The sequence below is a fragment of the Rhinatrema bivittatum genome, chromosome 19 (assembly GCF_901001135.1).
Source record: "Rhinatrema bivittatum chromosome 19, aRhiBiv1.1, whole genome shotgun sequence".
NCBI lineage: Eukaryota > Metazoa > Chordata > Amphibia > Gymnophiona > Rhinatrematidae > Rhinatrema > Rhinatrema bivittatum.
In genome coordinates this window covers 31,081,314-31,098,139 of record NC_042633.1, presented here as the reverse complement: position 1 = coordinate 31,098,139, position 16,826 = coordinate 31,081,314, and the positions used below count along the sequence as shown (strand labels likewise).

Genomic DNA, 16,826 nt, shown 5'->3' with positions numbered 1-16,826 from the left:
TGAGAGAAGTAAAAGAGAGTGCGTTTGTTGCGTGTGGTGCTGGAGAGCAGTGAGAAGGTAGTGAGAGGAGAGAAGAGAATGTACAGTGGGAGATCAATTAGAAGAGTGGGACAGTGAGAGAAGTAAAAGAGAGTGCGTTTGTTGCGTGTGGTGCTGGAGAGCAGTGAGAAGGTAGTGAGAGGAGAGAAGAGGAGAATGTATAGTGGGAGATCAATTAGAAGAGTGGGACAGTGAGAGAAGTAAAAGAGAGTGCGTTTGTTGCGTGTGGTGCTGGAGAGCAGTGAGAAGGTAGTGAGAGGAGAGAAGAGGAGAATGTATAGTGGGAGATCAATTAGAAGAGTGGGACAGTGAGAGAAGTAAAAGAGAGTGCGTTTGTTGCGTGTGGTGCTGGAGAGCAGTGAGAAGGTAGTGAGAGGAGAGAAGAGGAGAATGTACAGTGGGAGATCAATTAGAAGAGTGGGACAGTGAGAGAAGTAAAAGAGAGTGCGTTTGTTGCGTGTGGTGCTGGAGAGCAGTGAGAAGGTAGTGAGAGGAGAGAAGAGGAGAATGTATAGTGGGAGATCAATTAGAAGAGTGGGACAGTGAGAGAAGTAAAAGAGAGAGCGTTTGTTGCGTGTGGGGCTGGCTCGTTCCTTGTGCCAACAGAGCAGAAAAACACCTGGAAATGTTTAAGGAGGGCAACACAAGAGTGGTGATGAAAATGAAGGTTTTGAACATGGGCATCCACTACCCTCTCTGTCAGGAAATATTTCCTTAACTTACCCCTGGGGTCTAACCCCTTTCACCCTCATCCCATGACCCCTAGTGCCTCCTTTCCTTTGAAAGAGGCCCAGTGCCTGTGCATTGATACCTTGGAGGTCCTTAACTGTCTCTATCATATCCTTTACTCAACGCTTTCACCATACTAACATCTATGAGTTTCCTTTTTGTAAAAGCAAAGAGCCAGAAGAAATGAAGTGTGCGAAGGGAAAGTGACGTGCGAAGTTTCCTTTGTCCTTGAGTTCATGATAACAGCAGTGCAGAAGAGAAATAGAAGAAATAAATGAGAACAACTGAAGATAGTTACACAAATTACTGAGCAAATGTAACCCCCCTCTCTGGTTTAGGGGCACTCAAGGGTCCTGGAGCCAATTCCAAAAGTCTCTTCCACTCCAATACAGTTCAGGGGCCCCGGGATAGGGTTCTTTTCTAATAGGAGGGAGGCCCACGGTGGCAGGGTTGACTCTCAGTTTGTTGCCCACGGGGTAACAAGGCTTTTTCACCTTCAGAATGAGGGTCAAAACAGAAACCTTTACTGTCGGAGGTCTTAAAGAGCAAGAAGGCGCTGTTCACATCAGAGCTTGGCACACGCTGGAATTTGCAGGGAAACTCTCACCCTCCAGGGCTGGGAAAAGTAAGGTCCTCAACTGGGAAGGTTATCCTTAGTTTGAGCAGTAAAATCCTTCCAAAAATACTGATGGCCAAAAGGATTACAATCTTTGCACAGTGTTCCACCCCCCCCCCCCCCATAAGGTGAAGACTCTGGAGAGGTGTCCTCAGAATAGAATGTTAGGTCTTACTCATAGGTCTCCTCATAGGTCACAATGAGGAAAAGTCCTACCCTCTATAAATATTATCAGCAAAAATAACTCCATCACGCATGTACAGTAAATGTAACAGATTATTGTAGCAATTTTCATGAGCCATTTACCCGCATTAATTAAACTTAACATGGGTGAAATCTATTCACAATTCAATGGCATACATTGTAGCAATTTTCAAAAGCCCACTTACACAGGCAAAATGCAATTTTTACAGATAAAACCCAGTTTTAAGTGTCTCAATGCTTTCCAACATCAGGAACACAGGATTTTACAAGTTGCCTGCCCAAAGACTGCTTAGAAGAATGTTGCCAGTGGAGGAATTTAGGTTGGTGGCCCCGACTATTGCTTTAAGTCATTTAGATTTTTGTAATGCGTATATTATGGGCCGCCTAAATATTTATGTCAAGTTTAACAGTTCATGCACCGTGGCCGTGTAAGTCATTTTTGGATTACATTGGAGAGAGCATTTTCGTCCTTCTTTGATGCCAGCTTCATTAGTTTCCAGTTCTTTAACACATACAATGGAAATGATTAGTTTTAACACATAAAGCAAATTATGTAGGATTTCTGTCGTTGAGCACAAAATTAGTAAATGTGTGCCCACACATTCCTTGCCCTCCTCAACTCAGATGTTATTTCATGTGCCAACTGTTAATGAGAATCATCTTCAAGTGACCAGGAAGAGGACATTTTCGATTGCAGCCCCGCTGTTATGGAATTACTTTGTTGAATTGCACCGTGAAAAGGATTTTTTAGAATTCTGTAAAAAGTAAAAGTCATTCTTAGTTCTGCAGGTGTTTCCAGAAAGCTTGTCTTAAGTGTATCAAGCAGACAGTTTACCAGTGCAGATGTGAATGTATTTTGTATGTTGTTGTTTTATTTTTATGTTTATACATGTATTAGTATTTAATATTTTATGTAATTAAAATTGGAATCCACCGTGAACATGTGGAGGAATTTGCAGAATAATAAGTCTGTTAAATAAATAAAATAAAAAGAATAGTACTGAAAGCCTATCCATGCCCCCATAAACACCTATATTAATCTACTGTAACTACACCTTACAAACTGTTAGATATGCAAGCAGTATAGACCAAAGGCAGTCTGCCATTATCTACCCCTTTCTCTAGGAAGACCACCCTGAATTCAGAAATACAGATGATCCTCAATGTTAGTACTTCCCATTACTAATTCCTGTATCAAGTGCTGATATATGGTTGTGATAGGCAAAGGGAGTAAGGACGATGAAGATGCTGCCCTAGTCCAATGGCACCAGGTGCATGCCCAAGACTTGGAAGGGCTCCAACTGTCTCCACGCCAATTTGTCTTTTGAATCAGTCATTATGTCCATTTTCTAAATATGTCTCTACTCCTTCAACAATCTACAGCCTTTCCAAAGCATTGGAGCCTGATCTGGGGATCTGTCAGGGATTTGAACCTCTCAGGTTTCTCAGGAATTAGATCTAGTTTATGGGATCTGCCAGGTACTTGCAAGATGAGAGAGTGCTGGGTTCTAGGTTCTTATCTGGGTGGCCCAGGCAGACTGAGGCTTTGGGAGGTCTTGCATGAAAAGGAATACGGGGTAAAGCTAGAGTTTGCTGTGGACCAAAATCCGAGTCAGTCAAGCGGAATTTCCATGGGTAAAGGCCTCAGGGGGCTGTTGGACCAGCAAAGATGTGTCAGGCGAGGGCTCCTTATATCCAGCCCTCAATCGGAAAACATACCCAGTACTGGTCCAATAGGGAGCATCCAAGGGCACGGACAGCCTCCACCATTCGTTTCTGAGAGCCAGGCAATCTTGTGCCTAACCCTGAAAGTCCATGCTGCAAGCTCTGGGGGTCGTAGATTTGAGGGCTGCCATTCCTGATAACCTGCTGTGCCCTGGAAGGAATAAAGTGTCAGATTCCTAAACAGAGGGGCATAAAACTCAGTTTCCTTCCAGCAGGTGAACAATATTTTTATTTTTATTTATTTGTGTTTTTCTATACCGGCATTCACGGAAGTTCGTATCATGTCGGTTTACATAAAACAAGGGGTGAGCAATACATTATAACGTACATAGCTAAAACGTAAGAGTATACATTACAAAAGTATAACAAGTGCATAGAAGAAAAAGTTACAATAAAACAGGGGTTATTCTAACTGGGATTAGAGTTAGAGGAGAGATAAAAAGTTTAACAAGAAGTAAAACCTTGTAGTGATTGGTTGGTAAAGTTTAATACTTTATTAAACTTGAACACAGGCATAATTCCACAGATACATTGATCTATTTCCAGTTGGGACAGTACGTACAGTACACACTTCACTCAGGGTTGGTTCAGTGGCTCGCTAATACTTCTGTATGGCTAGGCAGCTCTCAAATTGCCAAGAGGAAGATCTTTAAGCCATCTGTCCGCGTTACCAGCACAAAACCAACACATTTTAATTTCATTGTTGTACTTTTAGCAAACACTAAACAGCTTTAGTACATGCAAAAAGGATTTTGTATTTATTAATATGCAGAAATTAAAAAAATGTTTAAAACCCAAATTAGCTAGTAATGTTTTGCCAGTTGTGGGTTGGCCCCATGACCGGCTGCACGCACCCTGGATGACACCAGCCCGCCTCGATGCTACCTGGCAACACCGAACAGCAGGAACGCCACCATCACTCCAGCCATGCCATGATGCTTCCTAAAGCATGTATATGTGCACCAAACCCTCTTTTGAAGGCCCTATGGTGGGAAATGGCACCTCTCGTTGATGTCACGCCTCTAACTCCATTTAACCCAGTCAGACACTGGATTCTTGCCTCAACAACAGGTCCATCTGCCTTGTGGTGTGTGTTGCTTCTCCCGTGCCTTGTCTCACTGTTCCTGTGCTTTGTTAGTTGTTCCAATAAAGCACAGGAACTGTGTTCCTGTGTTCCTCCTGCCGTGCCTTGCTTAATTTGTACTGTTGCACTGCTCTCCATGCCTTCAATTTTGTCCCAGTTCTCATTGTCTTGTCTTGTCTCTCCTGTCTGTCTTGCCTCTTGGTGACTCATCTTTGTCCATCTTGTCTGTCTTGGCCTGAATTCCCAGTTCTGACACCTGCCTTGGATTCTGACCTCTCTAGTTTGCTGCCTGCCCCAACCCTTGACCTGGACCTGAACACTATCTTCTCACTGCCAGCCTCGACCCTTGGACTAGACACAGATATTTTCTACTTGCTGCCCGCCCTGACCACTATCCATACCTGGACTCTCTCACACCACTTCTTGAAGGACATGCACCTAACCCTGCTGGCCCTGGAACTCAAAGGCTCAACTTGTGAGGAATATAACTGGTATAGGGGAAGCTTCAGCTCCTGTCTCCGCAAGGGCATGTCTGCCAGCTGTCAGTGTGGGCCTAGTGAGTTGACCTACTAGGCTGTGTCAACCATGCCACAGCCTAAGGGTTTACATCCATGACAAAAAGAAAAATAAAACGAAATGAAAGATTTTCTCATGCCCACCCAAAGGGAATAATTGAGTTGAGAACTACTAGCCAGAGCTATCCAGTACTAAAGGTGAAAGACTTTGTATTACTCTGCTTATCTTCTGGTCTATCTAGTCCTTGAGGTGAAAGACTCTGTATCCTTGTGCACAATCCCCTGAGTCATACAGTCCTAGAAGTGAAAGGCTTTGAATTACTTCTGCCAATCCAATAGACCAGTTGCTAGGCTAGTAACTTTGACTTTATTTCCGTATGGATTGTTTTCCAATTAAATGTTCCTTGGTGTTCATCTCTGGATGAAGGAGAATAATGTAACACTTGGGGAGAAATATTAGGAAAAGTAACCCTGCACCAGAGGACAAAATAGCAAAGATCTCTACCGCAACCATGTACTTCCCCTGTGTGCTGAGGTAGGCGGGAATGAAAGACAGCCAGACGCTCACAAAGACCAGCATGCTGAAGGTGATAAACTTGGCCTCATTGAAGCTGTCAGGTAAAGTCCTAGCCAGGAAGGCCACAATGAAGCTAATGATGGCCAAGAAGCCCATATATCCCAGCATACAGTAGAACAGTATGGTCAACCCATCATTGCACTCAACGATTATCTTCCCACTTTCAGATCTGGTGTTGATCTCAGCAAATGGAGGGTGACTAGAAATCCAATAAGTGCAGATAACAAGCTGGATGAGGGAACAAAAAAGAACAATGAAGTTGGGGACTGTGGACCCAACCCATTTTCGGAGGTGATTGTGGGGATTGACGGCCTTGAAGGCAATGACCACTGTGACTGTTTTTCCCAATATACAAGACACACTGACAGTGAAGATGAGGCCAAAGGCAGGCTGGCGGACCATACATGTGAGATTCATGGGAAGGCCAATAAATATTAAGGAGCAGAGGAAGCAGAGTGCAAGGGAGCAGAGGAGTAGATAGCTGAGACCCCGATTGTTGGCTCTGACAATCGGTGTGTCCTGGAACAGGCAGAAAATGAAGAGGATAAGGATGGTGACAAAAGACAAGATGACAGAAACTGCTGCCAAGGCTGCTCCCAGGGGTTCCTGGTAGGCCAGGAACTCGATGGCTTTTGCAAAGCACTTATCTCGACTCTCATTGGGCCAGTGGTCTTCTGGGCACTTCCAACAATCACTCATATCTGAAATGAATGAAGAAGCACCATTCACATACTCAGGCTATGGCGACAATACTATATCTTTACAAAACTCTTTATGTCCCAAATGAATAGTAAAAATTATCCCTGTAAGTATAGAGACCAATCTTCAAAAGCCATTTAGACGGATAACTGAACGTTATCCGTCTAAATGGCTAACCGGCGATATCCATTGCTACAATTTGGGGGCGTTCCGGGAGCAGGCAGGAGGCCCTTCCGGGCGGAGCAGAGTTAGCCACATAAGTTATGTGGCTTACTCTGATATTCAGAGTTAGCTGCTTAACCTATGCGGCCAACTCTGGTCGAGCCATGGGGCTGTCCTAAAGTTAGCCAGTTAGACATAACCGGTTAACTAATCCCCTCATTTAAATAAATATAATGTAATTATGAGGATAAAATTCCATTGCCATTGGTGACGGTTTGAATCAAAGTTGTTAACATGCCTTTTATTGAAAGAACATAAGAATTATTGAGAGATTTTTTGGTACCTAAAATATGAAGATCATTGCCCCCTCCCCCATCACAGCAGTATAAATCCTATATCGATCCAATGAAAGGTATCTCAGCCTGCAGTGATGCCCTTTTATAGAATAAAGGACAATAGAAACTGAAGTGAAAGGAGAGAAGTCATCAGATTATAAAGGAGAGAAGTGGGAATACAATTACCAGTGTTATCTTTTTCAAAATTTCTGTGTCTAGCTGTCCTGTGTGTTAGAGTTACTGATAGGTGGGTCCATTTCAACACAATGGGGTAATGTGAGTTGTGGTGGGCAATTAGGGTCATCTACAGTCTTCATGCCGTTGGCCACACGCTCAACCACATCTGCTCTTGCCCCATTGACAATATTAACCTTTCCCTTTTATTTTACAAAAATTGTAACTGCAATTCCTAGCCTGCTCTAGGTGTAAAATGAGGACTGATTCAAGGAAATCTCAGCAATTATTTAACCTAAATGATTCATCTAAACCAGGGGTGGACTGACCATTCATGTATAGGACAGTGCCTGAGAGCCCACAGTACTCTCCCCTAGCCTGGGAAGGGTGGTTAGGGGCCAATGAGCCTCATTGTCTGGGGGCTCAGATGATGGAGAGTCCACCCCTGATCCAAATGCTTCCATGAAGATCCTGGAATTACATCACCGCCTTCGGAAGTTAAAGCCATGGCAAGTTGGAATCCCTCATTATCTCACAGATGCTCCAGAGGCGGCTCTCACCCGTTTCATTGGCTATTTCTCCAGCAGAGCAAGGGACGCAGTCAAAGCAGCAGGCGGGCTGCCCCATTCTGGCAGATTTCCTGTATCCAATGGGGCAGCTCTCACTGCAGACGGAGCGAGGGGGCTGTGGATTCAAACATACATACATAAACATGGTCTTTATTTGCTATTGTATTATCTTCTCTGCCCTTTCTTCCTTTTTGCTGGAAAACCTGATATAGCGTCTTATGAAAGTCTAATATTTAGACAAACCACAGACCTAACTTGATCGCTGGCTTTCCTCTCACTTCCGGCTCATGTAAGGATTGTCTGTGCCTCTCCCAAATATTCTTTGAATTTCATGAACATTTTCCCCTCCTCTATCTCCATTCAGAGAAATTGTTCCTTGTGCACGCTGGCCTTTGCTGAGAAGAAATCTTTATTTCCATATCATCCGAATTTATTCTGCTACCATTTTGTCTACAGTGTTTTCATCTCTCTTCCTGAGATTTTAGGAAATCAAAGTCTTGAACAAAAAGATGCACCTTTTTAAAATGAAGCAAGCAAATTGACTCACTGGACTTTGGCAGATTCTGTGCCTCTAATTGTATTCAATTCTTAGCAGCGTCCCAAAGCCTTCACCTTTTTAATGAGTTGACAAAAGTGGTGGATCAGTGAGGGGCACTTGACCTTACCTATCTGGACGTCAGTAAGGCTTACTTACTCTTACAAACTGAACCCAACAAGAAAAAAATGATCCTGCAATATCATGATGGAGCTCCACCTGATCAGCGACCCTATTTACGACTTCTGTGCATCCAATCTGTAGACTACTCGCTGGATTAGGAGTGGATTACAGATTATATGCAAATGACATCCAATTCTTTGTGCCTGTTTCATCGTCTGGAGCTGACAACTGGGATATACTTTCAGAACTTAGACCAGAAATATATGACAGATTGGATGAGCCAATTGGTCTTTATCTCCCACCACCAATTATATTATTCTATTACTTCTTACCTGGTTATACTTTGGATTCCATAAAATGGCAGTTAAATTCAGAATTACTTCATCTCCTGGAGCTTCCCTGGAATCATATTTGCCCACTTTTATTACTTTGCTAGTGTTATCCAGCTGGATCTGGATATTCATAATGTCAAAGATGTCAGGCACATCTCCATTCACGTCAAAGTAGACTTCATCATTGATCTCTGTTGTGAAATGCACGGCTCTCAGAAAATGGAGGACCTATTGAATTCAATGATGAAAGAAAAGCATTGTACTAAATATTTAGAGCATCTCTGTAGGGACACTAACTTTATAAGTTCCCTTATGGGCACTCGCTTCTGCTTCTACTCCCTGCCCTCATCAGCCAGATGTCCATTTTCAAACTGTTAAACCTCATCCTCCCAGACTACTATCTAGAGTTGCCACTTTACCCAGGTCATCCCAAACAGGCTGATCTAGTCCTCATTTTGGCATTTATTTTATTTATTTATTTATTTATTTATTTATTTATTGTTTTTGTTATACCGAGTTTCATGATAGGCATCACATCAACCCGGTTTACAAATAACAAGGAGTGTAAAGCATAATGTAACGTAAAAAACAATATTTTCAATAAGAACCTTGAACTTTAAATACATACTGAAAACATGGAAATACTTGAAAAATACTGAAAACATGGAAATACATGAAAAACATGGCATACTGAAAGCATGGAATTGTAATTCTTAAGAAAAGTAGAACTACAGGTTAAACAAGAAGTTAATCAGCCTGTGTGGGTTGACTTGAGAGTGTTGATAAATATATAGGTTGCAAATGCCATTTTCATAATCTGATGCATGATTCAATGTGATTTCAATGGAGAGAAGGGCACTAATGAAATCCAATTCCTCTGTTTTATGTGCAGAAACAAGCATTTGATAATTGCCCACCCTATTCAAGGTCAAAGTATATCTGTATGCGACCAACAAGCGTAATTTTACTCCCAATGAAGAAGCAGCAAAAAAACAAGGAAGGCACTGCCCATATAAGGAAGGACTACCCCTTCCGCCCACCCACCCCTGGTCTACCTCCAGGTTGCCCACAATACGGTATTTGTCTGCTTTAGTTTCATTTTTGTTCAGTGCAGTCTGACCCCCCTGTGCTAAAGGGTATTTCAGATTTTGAGGTGGATTTTCAAAAGCGTTTATGCACATAAATCCCATTTTTATGCAATCACTTTTCATCTGTCTTTGTTTGTAGCCTCGAACCTAAGGAAATGTTAATTGTTTGAGCAGGCTTTTAGATATTGTTAATCTATCTTTCATTTGTAGCGTTTTACAAATGATATTTTAATCCCCCCCGCAAGCTAATTAAGGTCTATCTTATGTCCATTTTATAGTGTGCATTTTTGTTAGGCTGATTGTGTGTGATTCTATGGAACCCACTTAGGACCATGGATAGATTTTAAAATTAGATCAATTAATGGGCTTTTGAAAAATTGGGAAAACAAAGCTTAATACTGTATATCTGACACCATGCATTCTATACTGGATAGGTCATTTTGTCCTACCTCTGCCTACATTTCTTATGTCACTAATCTTACCTGTGTATATTTCTTCCATGTATAGCATTAATAGAATAATATTATTATTTTTGCTATTGAGGAGGCTGTGGTCTAGGCATTTATGCTTCAATGTGTGAGTCAGGAAAGCTGTAACATTGCCCAGGCTCTCTGTGTGTTCTTAGAGGAGTCACTGAACCTCCCTATCTTCAGTTCTAATTCTGACTCACTTTTTGGGATCTTCTGTGACCTTGAGCTAGTCATTTAAGCTCCTTGTCCATCACTTCAAAACATGCTTCAGCCATTGACTCTCTGGGTGGCCTTGGGGGAAATACAAGGTGTTTCAGATGAAATATTGGTTTATTCATTCATTTCTTAAATGGCCTTGGATGAGTCACTCTGACTCCTTGCATGATAGTTCTTACCCTCATGTCTGCCAGTGACAAATTACTTTTGGTCAGTTTTTCAAATGTGTACTTAGATAATAAAGCAGTAATTTAATGCCTTCTACCCTAGACTTTGGAAGCTTACATGTAGTGACAGCAATGTGCTGTCTGACCATCTGGCCTAGAGGTCATGCATGTTTGCAAACACAACCAGGATTCTGTTTGAATTATTGCATTATAAAAATCCTAATTATTATTACCAATACCTGCCAAGGTTTGATACTATGAATGTTGGTGCCTATACCAAAAGAATCTCCCATAGCTCCTTCCAAAATCATGTTGTGCAGAGCATGTGCATAGGCATAAACAGCCAGGTAAGCATGATAGGCACCACTTAAATCATTCAAGTGAAAGATCGCTGGATCCAGTGCTTTGAGGTCCTCTTCACCTGTGCATGGGATGATGTATTTCCCTGTCACCGTATGAGTCAAGTTCTGTCCCTCCCACTGACAATCAAATGCCTTTTCCCAGAAAATCCTGGTGAAGGTGACCAATGGGTCTGCAAAAGGTTGCATGCGGTAGAGGAAATCAGTGAATTGTGGGATATCATTGGATGAGCCAGCGAACATCAGGCTGCCATTTAGCAGCCTCCATGACTCCATGGTGAACAGGTGGGGGTTCAAGATCCATGCTGTAGTGAAGACCCAGACCCTGGCCCTGAAGCTATGGAGGGAAAGGAGCTCCAGGATGGGTTTGATGTGCATTTCGTAGCAGTTGCAGACAATCACATTCGCTGAGGACTGATGAATCACATCTGCGACCCTCATCAGTCTCTCTGTCGGGTAGCGATCATCGATCTTTTCCAGAAAGGAAACACAGCCACCATTCTCCATCACTTTTTGCCGTAGCTGCTGGCTGCCTAGGCTGGCAGTTTCTGCATTGGAGGTCAGTATCCCCACCCATGTCCAGTTGAAGTGCTGGAGCAGCTGGGCGATGGCTAAATGCTGCAGGGTGGATGCTGGAAAGGTGCGTAGGAAAGATGGGAACTGGAGCTTATCACTCAGCATTGGGTGCTGCGCTGTGATGCTGATCTGAAAAGAAAGATTTCCATCATCTCTCTCATATATATCCACAGGACTTTGTAGAGATGTAACTCATGGAGGTTACTTGGGTGGGCAAAGGTGAACGTATAAAACGATGTATTAAAATGGAGACGAATGGAGCCTCCTGAATCAAGTGGAACCTATAATATGGTCTCTCCATAGAAATGTGGTCTAATAGGAAGAATATTCAGCAACGAATTTGGGGAAATTCTGTGACTCATTTTCATGTGTTACAGCACCAATGATTCCCTGTCATTTCGTTTTCTGGAGGTCAATCTATAAAAGGGTATAGAAAGGCTGGAGGTGGTCCTAGAAAAAACGACCAAAATGGTGCAGGGTCTTTACAAAAAGCATGAGATGAGACTATTGAAGCTAAATATGTATATCCTAATGGAGAGGAGAGACAGAGACATTAAAATATCTCAAAGGTGTCAATTATGCAGAAGAAGCAAGCATTTTCCAGAAAAAAAGAATACACTAGAACAAGAAGTCAAAGCAGTAGGCTCTAAGAAGGCAGTCAGGAGCAACATGAGAAAATATTTCTTTACAGAATGGATGGAGGAAGGGCACACAGAATGGCCTCCCACGAGAGGTGCTGGAGACAGAATTAGCAAACAAGTTTAAGAAAGCCTGGGATAAGCAAAGAGGATCCCTAATGCAAAAAAGTAAAAGGAAGCCAGAGATCAGCTGGGGTCCTTGGTCAGCACTAAGACTGAAATTGGGCAGATTAGATGGTCCTTATGGTCTTTAACTGCCATAATTGTCTCTGTTTCTTTGTATCTTGTTACTTTCTCTGTGCCTCAATTCTTAGCGCAGCTCTGCAACGAACACACTATTTGTGTTCTTGGGTCAACCACTTCACCTCCCTAAGCTTTCATCTAGTCCAAATATCGGAAATGCTTAATCATGCTTTCTGAATGGTTTCTAAAGGATTTGCATTTCATCTGGAGAGTCTGAGCCTGGCCTGGGTTTTGCCTCCTTATATCTATGAACATACACTTCTGTTTCTCTAAGAAAAAAAGGAAGTAGATGTCCGTGGATACAAAAAGGCTCTTACCATTAATTACCAGTCTTAACAAGAACATACATATCTCACCAATGCTTAGTGATTTTCGCTGGCTTTCTTACTATAAGTGGCATGTTTGGTTTTCAAAATGACTAGCATGGAGAATTTACCTTGAATGAATTCTATGCTGCATATACATAAGCCTTCTAGATCGTTGAGGTCCTCACGAAGAGGATTCTTTGAGATCCCCTCAGCTGACAGTGTGCGATTAATGGACACTCAAGAGAGATCTTTTTCTGTAGCTGTTCCCTGCTTTTGGAATACTTTGCCAGTAGCACTACGACTAACTAACATGAATGAAAGCTTTTAAAAAGCAGCTGAAAACCTTCCTTTTTCAGCTGGCTTTTGCCGACTGTTCTTGAGCTAGTTGCACTCTCTAAAGGCATTATCATTTTATCTTGGAAAGCTGTATTTTTATTTCTTTTCGTAATCTCTTTGTTTGTACCAATTTTATGAATGTTTATTCTGTAAGCCTCTGAGACCTGTAGATATTATGCAGCATATAAATATTTTAAATAAATAAATAAATAAATAACAAGGGAATAATTAGGACTGCGAAGAATAAATGTGAAAGTGATAACCATGGAAAGTCATACCTGTGGGATCCTGTAAACCCCTAGTATCCTGGCCATGACCTCAGACACTGAAGAGTACATCTCTCCGATGATTCCTGCCAGTGTCAGGTGAGCCTCACACTTATAATTCGGGAGAATTCGATTTCTCCCAGACAGCAGCAGGAGAGTGTCCTGGAGAGCGACTACCTCTGATAAACAAGAGTCCATGAACTGGAAGCCTAGAGTATGGTTTGGCAGCAGATGCTGGTTCTTGTTAATTTCTTCTGTGGCAAACAAGATGGCCAATATATCACGGTAATACCGCGTCTGAAATCTGTTAGAAAAAAACACCCTTATGTCATCATGTTTCACCATTTGGAAGATGCTATATCAGCAGAAACGTCCTTCCCATCTAATGTGCATAAAATCTTCTATGGAACCCAAAATGGAACAAAGATTTCTGATTTTCAAAGGTTTGTGGTCTTATTATAGAGATTTTACATGTACATTGGTAGATACATTGCACTTATATCTAAGACATGCTATAGTGGAACAGATCAATGCTCCATAAACTGCTACTTGAGTTGACAACATTGTCCAGCAAAGGGCGGGGCATGGGCTTGGTCTGGGTGGAACATGGGCATTCCTGGATTTCTCAATGAAACCAGCACATAAATGCTTACGTTGAAAAGCGGGCACCGGGATCTCCTGCTGCATAACGTTACCGCTGCTTTGATTAGTGTGTAAGCCATAAAATAAACAAATCTAGGCAGGTCAGAAGGGTTTTAAGGGTCGGGGCTAACAGGGAGGAAGAGAGGCTATTACACCTGGGGGGGTTGGAAGTCTTATCCCTTGCTTGGGTGAACTGGGAACGGACTGGGAAAACTGGTAATGGCGTCGGCACACATGCCCCTACTTAAAATTGCGCAGGTTCAGCCTATTTTATACCATGCACGCATATATGTGTGTATGTTATAAAACGGATGCATCTCTGGAAACGAGCCAGCAAACACGCGGACATGTGCGTCTGTGTGGCTGTTTCAAAGTTACCATCTCCGCCTATTTTCCAATTGGAATAGAATAGGAGAATATCTTTATTAAAAACCACCTTATGCCAATTTTAGGCACTCAGCTTTTTCAGAATATCGGCCTCTGTCTATAGTAGTATTATGCGGCTAGAACTTAGCCGTATATGGCTAGCCATTTAGACGGATAACTTTTCAGTTATCCGTCTTAATGGCTTTTGAATATCAACCTCACTATATGATTAATATTATTTATTAATTGCCTGGTGATGAACTCTGGGCAATTTACAAGATTACTCACATAATCTATATATTTATTATTATTATTATTATTTATTATTATTATTATTTTTTTTTTATATACCGACATTCATCTCAATTGAGATATCACACCGGTGAAGCAAAGAGAGCCTATTGTTCGGTCTGGATAAAAGTATGGGGGTTAGTACAGTTATATATTTTGACCTGCAGGTCACACTTTTGGGATGAAGGGCAATAGAGGTGATATTTGAGATACTTTACAAAAGCAAAATAATGGTTAGATAATGAATTCATTTGGGGATATTATTAGAAAGAAATTATAAAACACACTTAAAGAATTATCTGGTTGTGCATGTTGTCATATCTACTGGTGACATAAACTCAACCAAATTAAAAGGCATCTCCAAGATATTCATACTAACCAGTTTATTACCAATCAATACACTCTAGTTTCTTTCCAAGTGATCCATCAATTGAAAACATAAATTTCTCAATTAGAGTGTCTTACCCTTCACAACGTCCTGCTTTAGGGGCCTCTCTGAAGTCAAGGACGGGGTAAACCACACCAGCATGAGCCAAAGTTACCACCCCCAGGACATAGTCTCCATCCATGGTGAAAGGGGTCATCTTCTGGAGCTCCAGCTTGCATCCTGGCACTGAGGCTTTTCCCATGGCAGCAGCCAGCAGAAGATTCAGCCAAACTAAAAGCCCCATTTCCTCACCCTCTTTCAAAAAGTCCCTGGTTTCATTACAGGAAGCATGGAAAATGGAAAAGTAAAGTGATGGAGAAAAGTAAAGCAAAGGGATGCAAAAGCAAAAAAGAGATAAAACCCTCTGAAGTGAAATCAAGAAAGAGAGAAGAGACAAGGAAAAAGCTCAATAAACAAGAAAAACATAAAGGGGCGAATTTTCAAAGGCATGTATGCACAGAAAATATGGCAGTTATAAAATAGCTCGGGGCTCAGTCGGCATAAAACTGTACGTGGAACCCGATTTTGAACATCGTTGAACGTTCCCTGGGCTGAGACATTAGGTGATGGGACTTGCACACATACACCTGCTCAATAAAGCAAATATAACGTTGTGTGGATGAGTTTCTGCACATTCCCGAGCACTTACCTTGGAGATTTTAGCGTGACCTTATGCACTTACTGTAAGTGTGCTTTGAAAATGTGGGGTGAAATGTGTATAAAAGCTACATGCTGCCTTTTCCCCACCTGCAGAGATATAAAATGACCCTCAAAGTGATGCAAGAGAGAAGTGACCATGAAATAACCATAGAATCACAAAGATCAAGATTTGGAGAGGAAAGATCTAGGAAAGAAACAGAGCAAGAACAAATAAATATGGCTTGAGAGGATGTTTGAAAGGTTCTCACTGTGCATACGCATCTGTCTTAAGCGGCAATGAGTTTATATCTTCTCTGCCTTTCCCTGACCCTGCAATTAAAAGTTCCAATTAAAGAAGATGGTGCCCAGGTGTCTTCCTGCACTCATTACATGATGAGAAGGTGCGTGACTTATAATAACGGGGCTGGTTGATAATCACAGCTTGGCATCACCTCCAGGCCATTGGGGGAAAGAAAACACATTCGTTCTAATTTCAGATTCTTTATTTTTCCCTGTTATTTTAGAAATGGGAGGCTTAACTCTTTGCAATCAACAAAGAAAAGTCCACCATTGATATATGGGAAGAGTTCAATGAAATATATGGAGATACTGAGGATACACAGATTTTAATGGAGAAACGGGGGGGGGGGGGGGGGGGGGGGGGGAGCATGATGACAGTAGATGGGATGGGCACAGGGATTCAGAACCCTTCACTCTGCAACTGTATGGATCCTGAGATCGGCACAAGGATACCGAACTTTCCACCTGTAAGACTAGATGGCTTAGTGGATGAGCACAGTGATACTCATCATGTCACCTCTAGCACTGAATGGTTGAAGGGATTGACATAGGGATATAGCACCTTTCACACATATGACTAAACTGTTGGGTTTGATATATAAATGCTTGTACAAATTTCCCATATAGCTGATTTATTAATTCAGCATCTCATTGATACATTATGTATAACAGAGTTACGGCACTCAGATGCCATTCTTAATTAGGCTTGCCCCTATGAGATATTCTCATGAACACTAGCTGAGGGTGAGGAAGTGAGGAGGCAATGTATTAGTGACCTACAAGACAGAATTTAATTTTAAATGTAGTTCATTTTGCTGTTCAAGGGTGTGAAACACTTGATCTTAAAACACATACCCAGTCCCTGTGTTTAGTATAATGTCCCCCTGGGCTAGACATTACCAGTCTGCTTTTCCTGGCTGAAAGTCTTGCATCATTGGAGCTGGCTATTTCATGGCTCCTCATCCTTAAATGACTTTAATGTTCACATTGATGAGCCTCCCATTGGCTCAGGTCATTCGTTTTTCTCTGGTTTCTCAGTACTTGACTTTTCCCAAATTATTCTTGCCTCCAGAGTT

The 16,826-nt window shown here is 41.9% G+C and overlaps 1 protein-coding gene across 1 annotated transcript; it reads right to left on the bottom strand.

Annotated features, from left to right (window-relative positions):
* Nucleotides 1-5,279: 5,279 nt before the first annotated feature.
* Nucleotides 5,280-15,055, bottom strand: LOC115080346 (vomeronasal type-2 receptor 26-like). Its single transcript, XM_029584494.1, has 6 exons — nucleotides 14,850-15,055; nucleotides 13,098-13,389; nucleotides 10,599-11,423; nucleotides 8,419-8,646; nucleotides 7,420-7,543; nucleotides 5,280-6,190 (listed from the first exon to the last, which is right to left on the bottom strand). Exons 1-6 carry the CDS (start codon nucleotides 15,053-15,055, stop codon nucleotides 5,280-5,282), a joined length of 2,586 nt encoding a protein of 861 aa, XP_029440354.1.
* Between the last annotated feature and the right edge of the window lie 1,771 nt (nucleotides 15,056-16,826).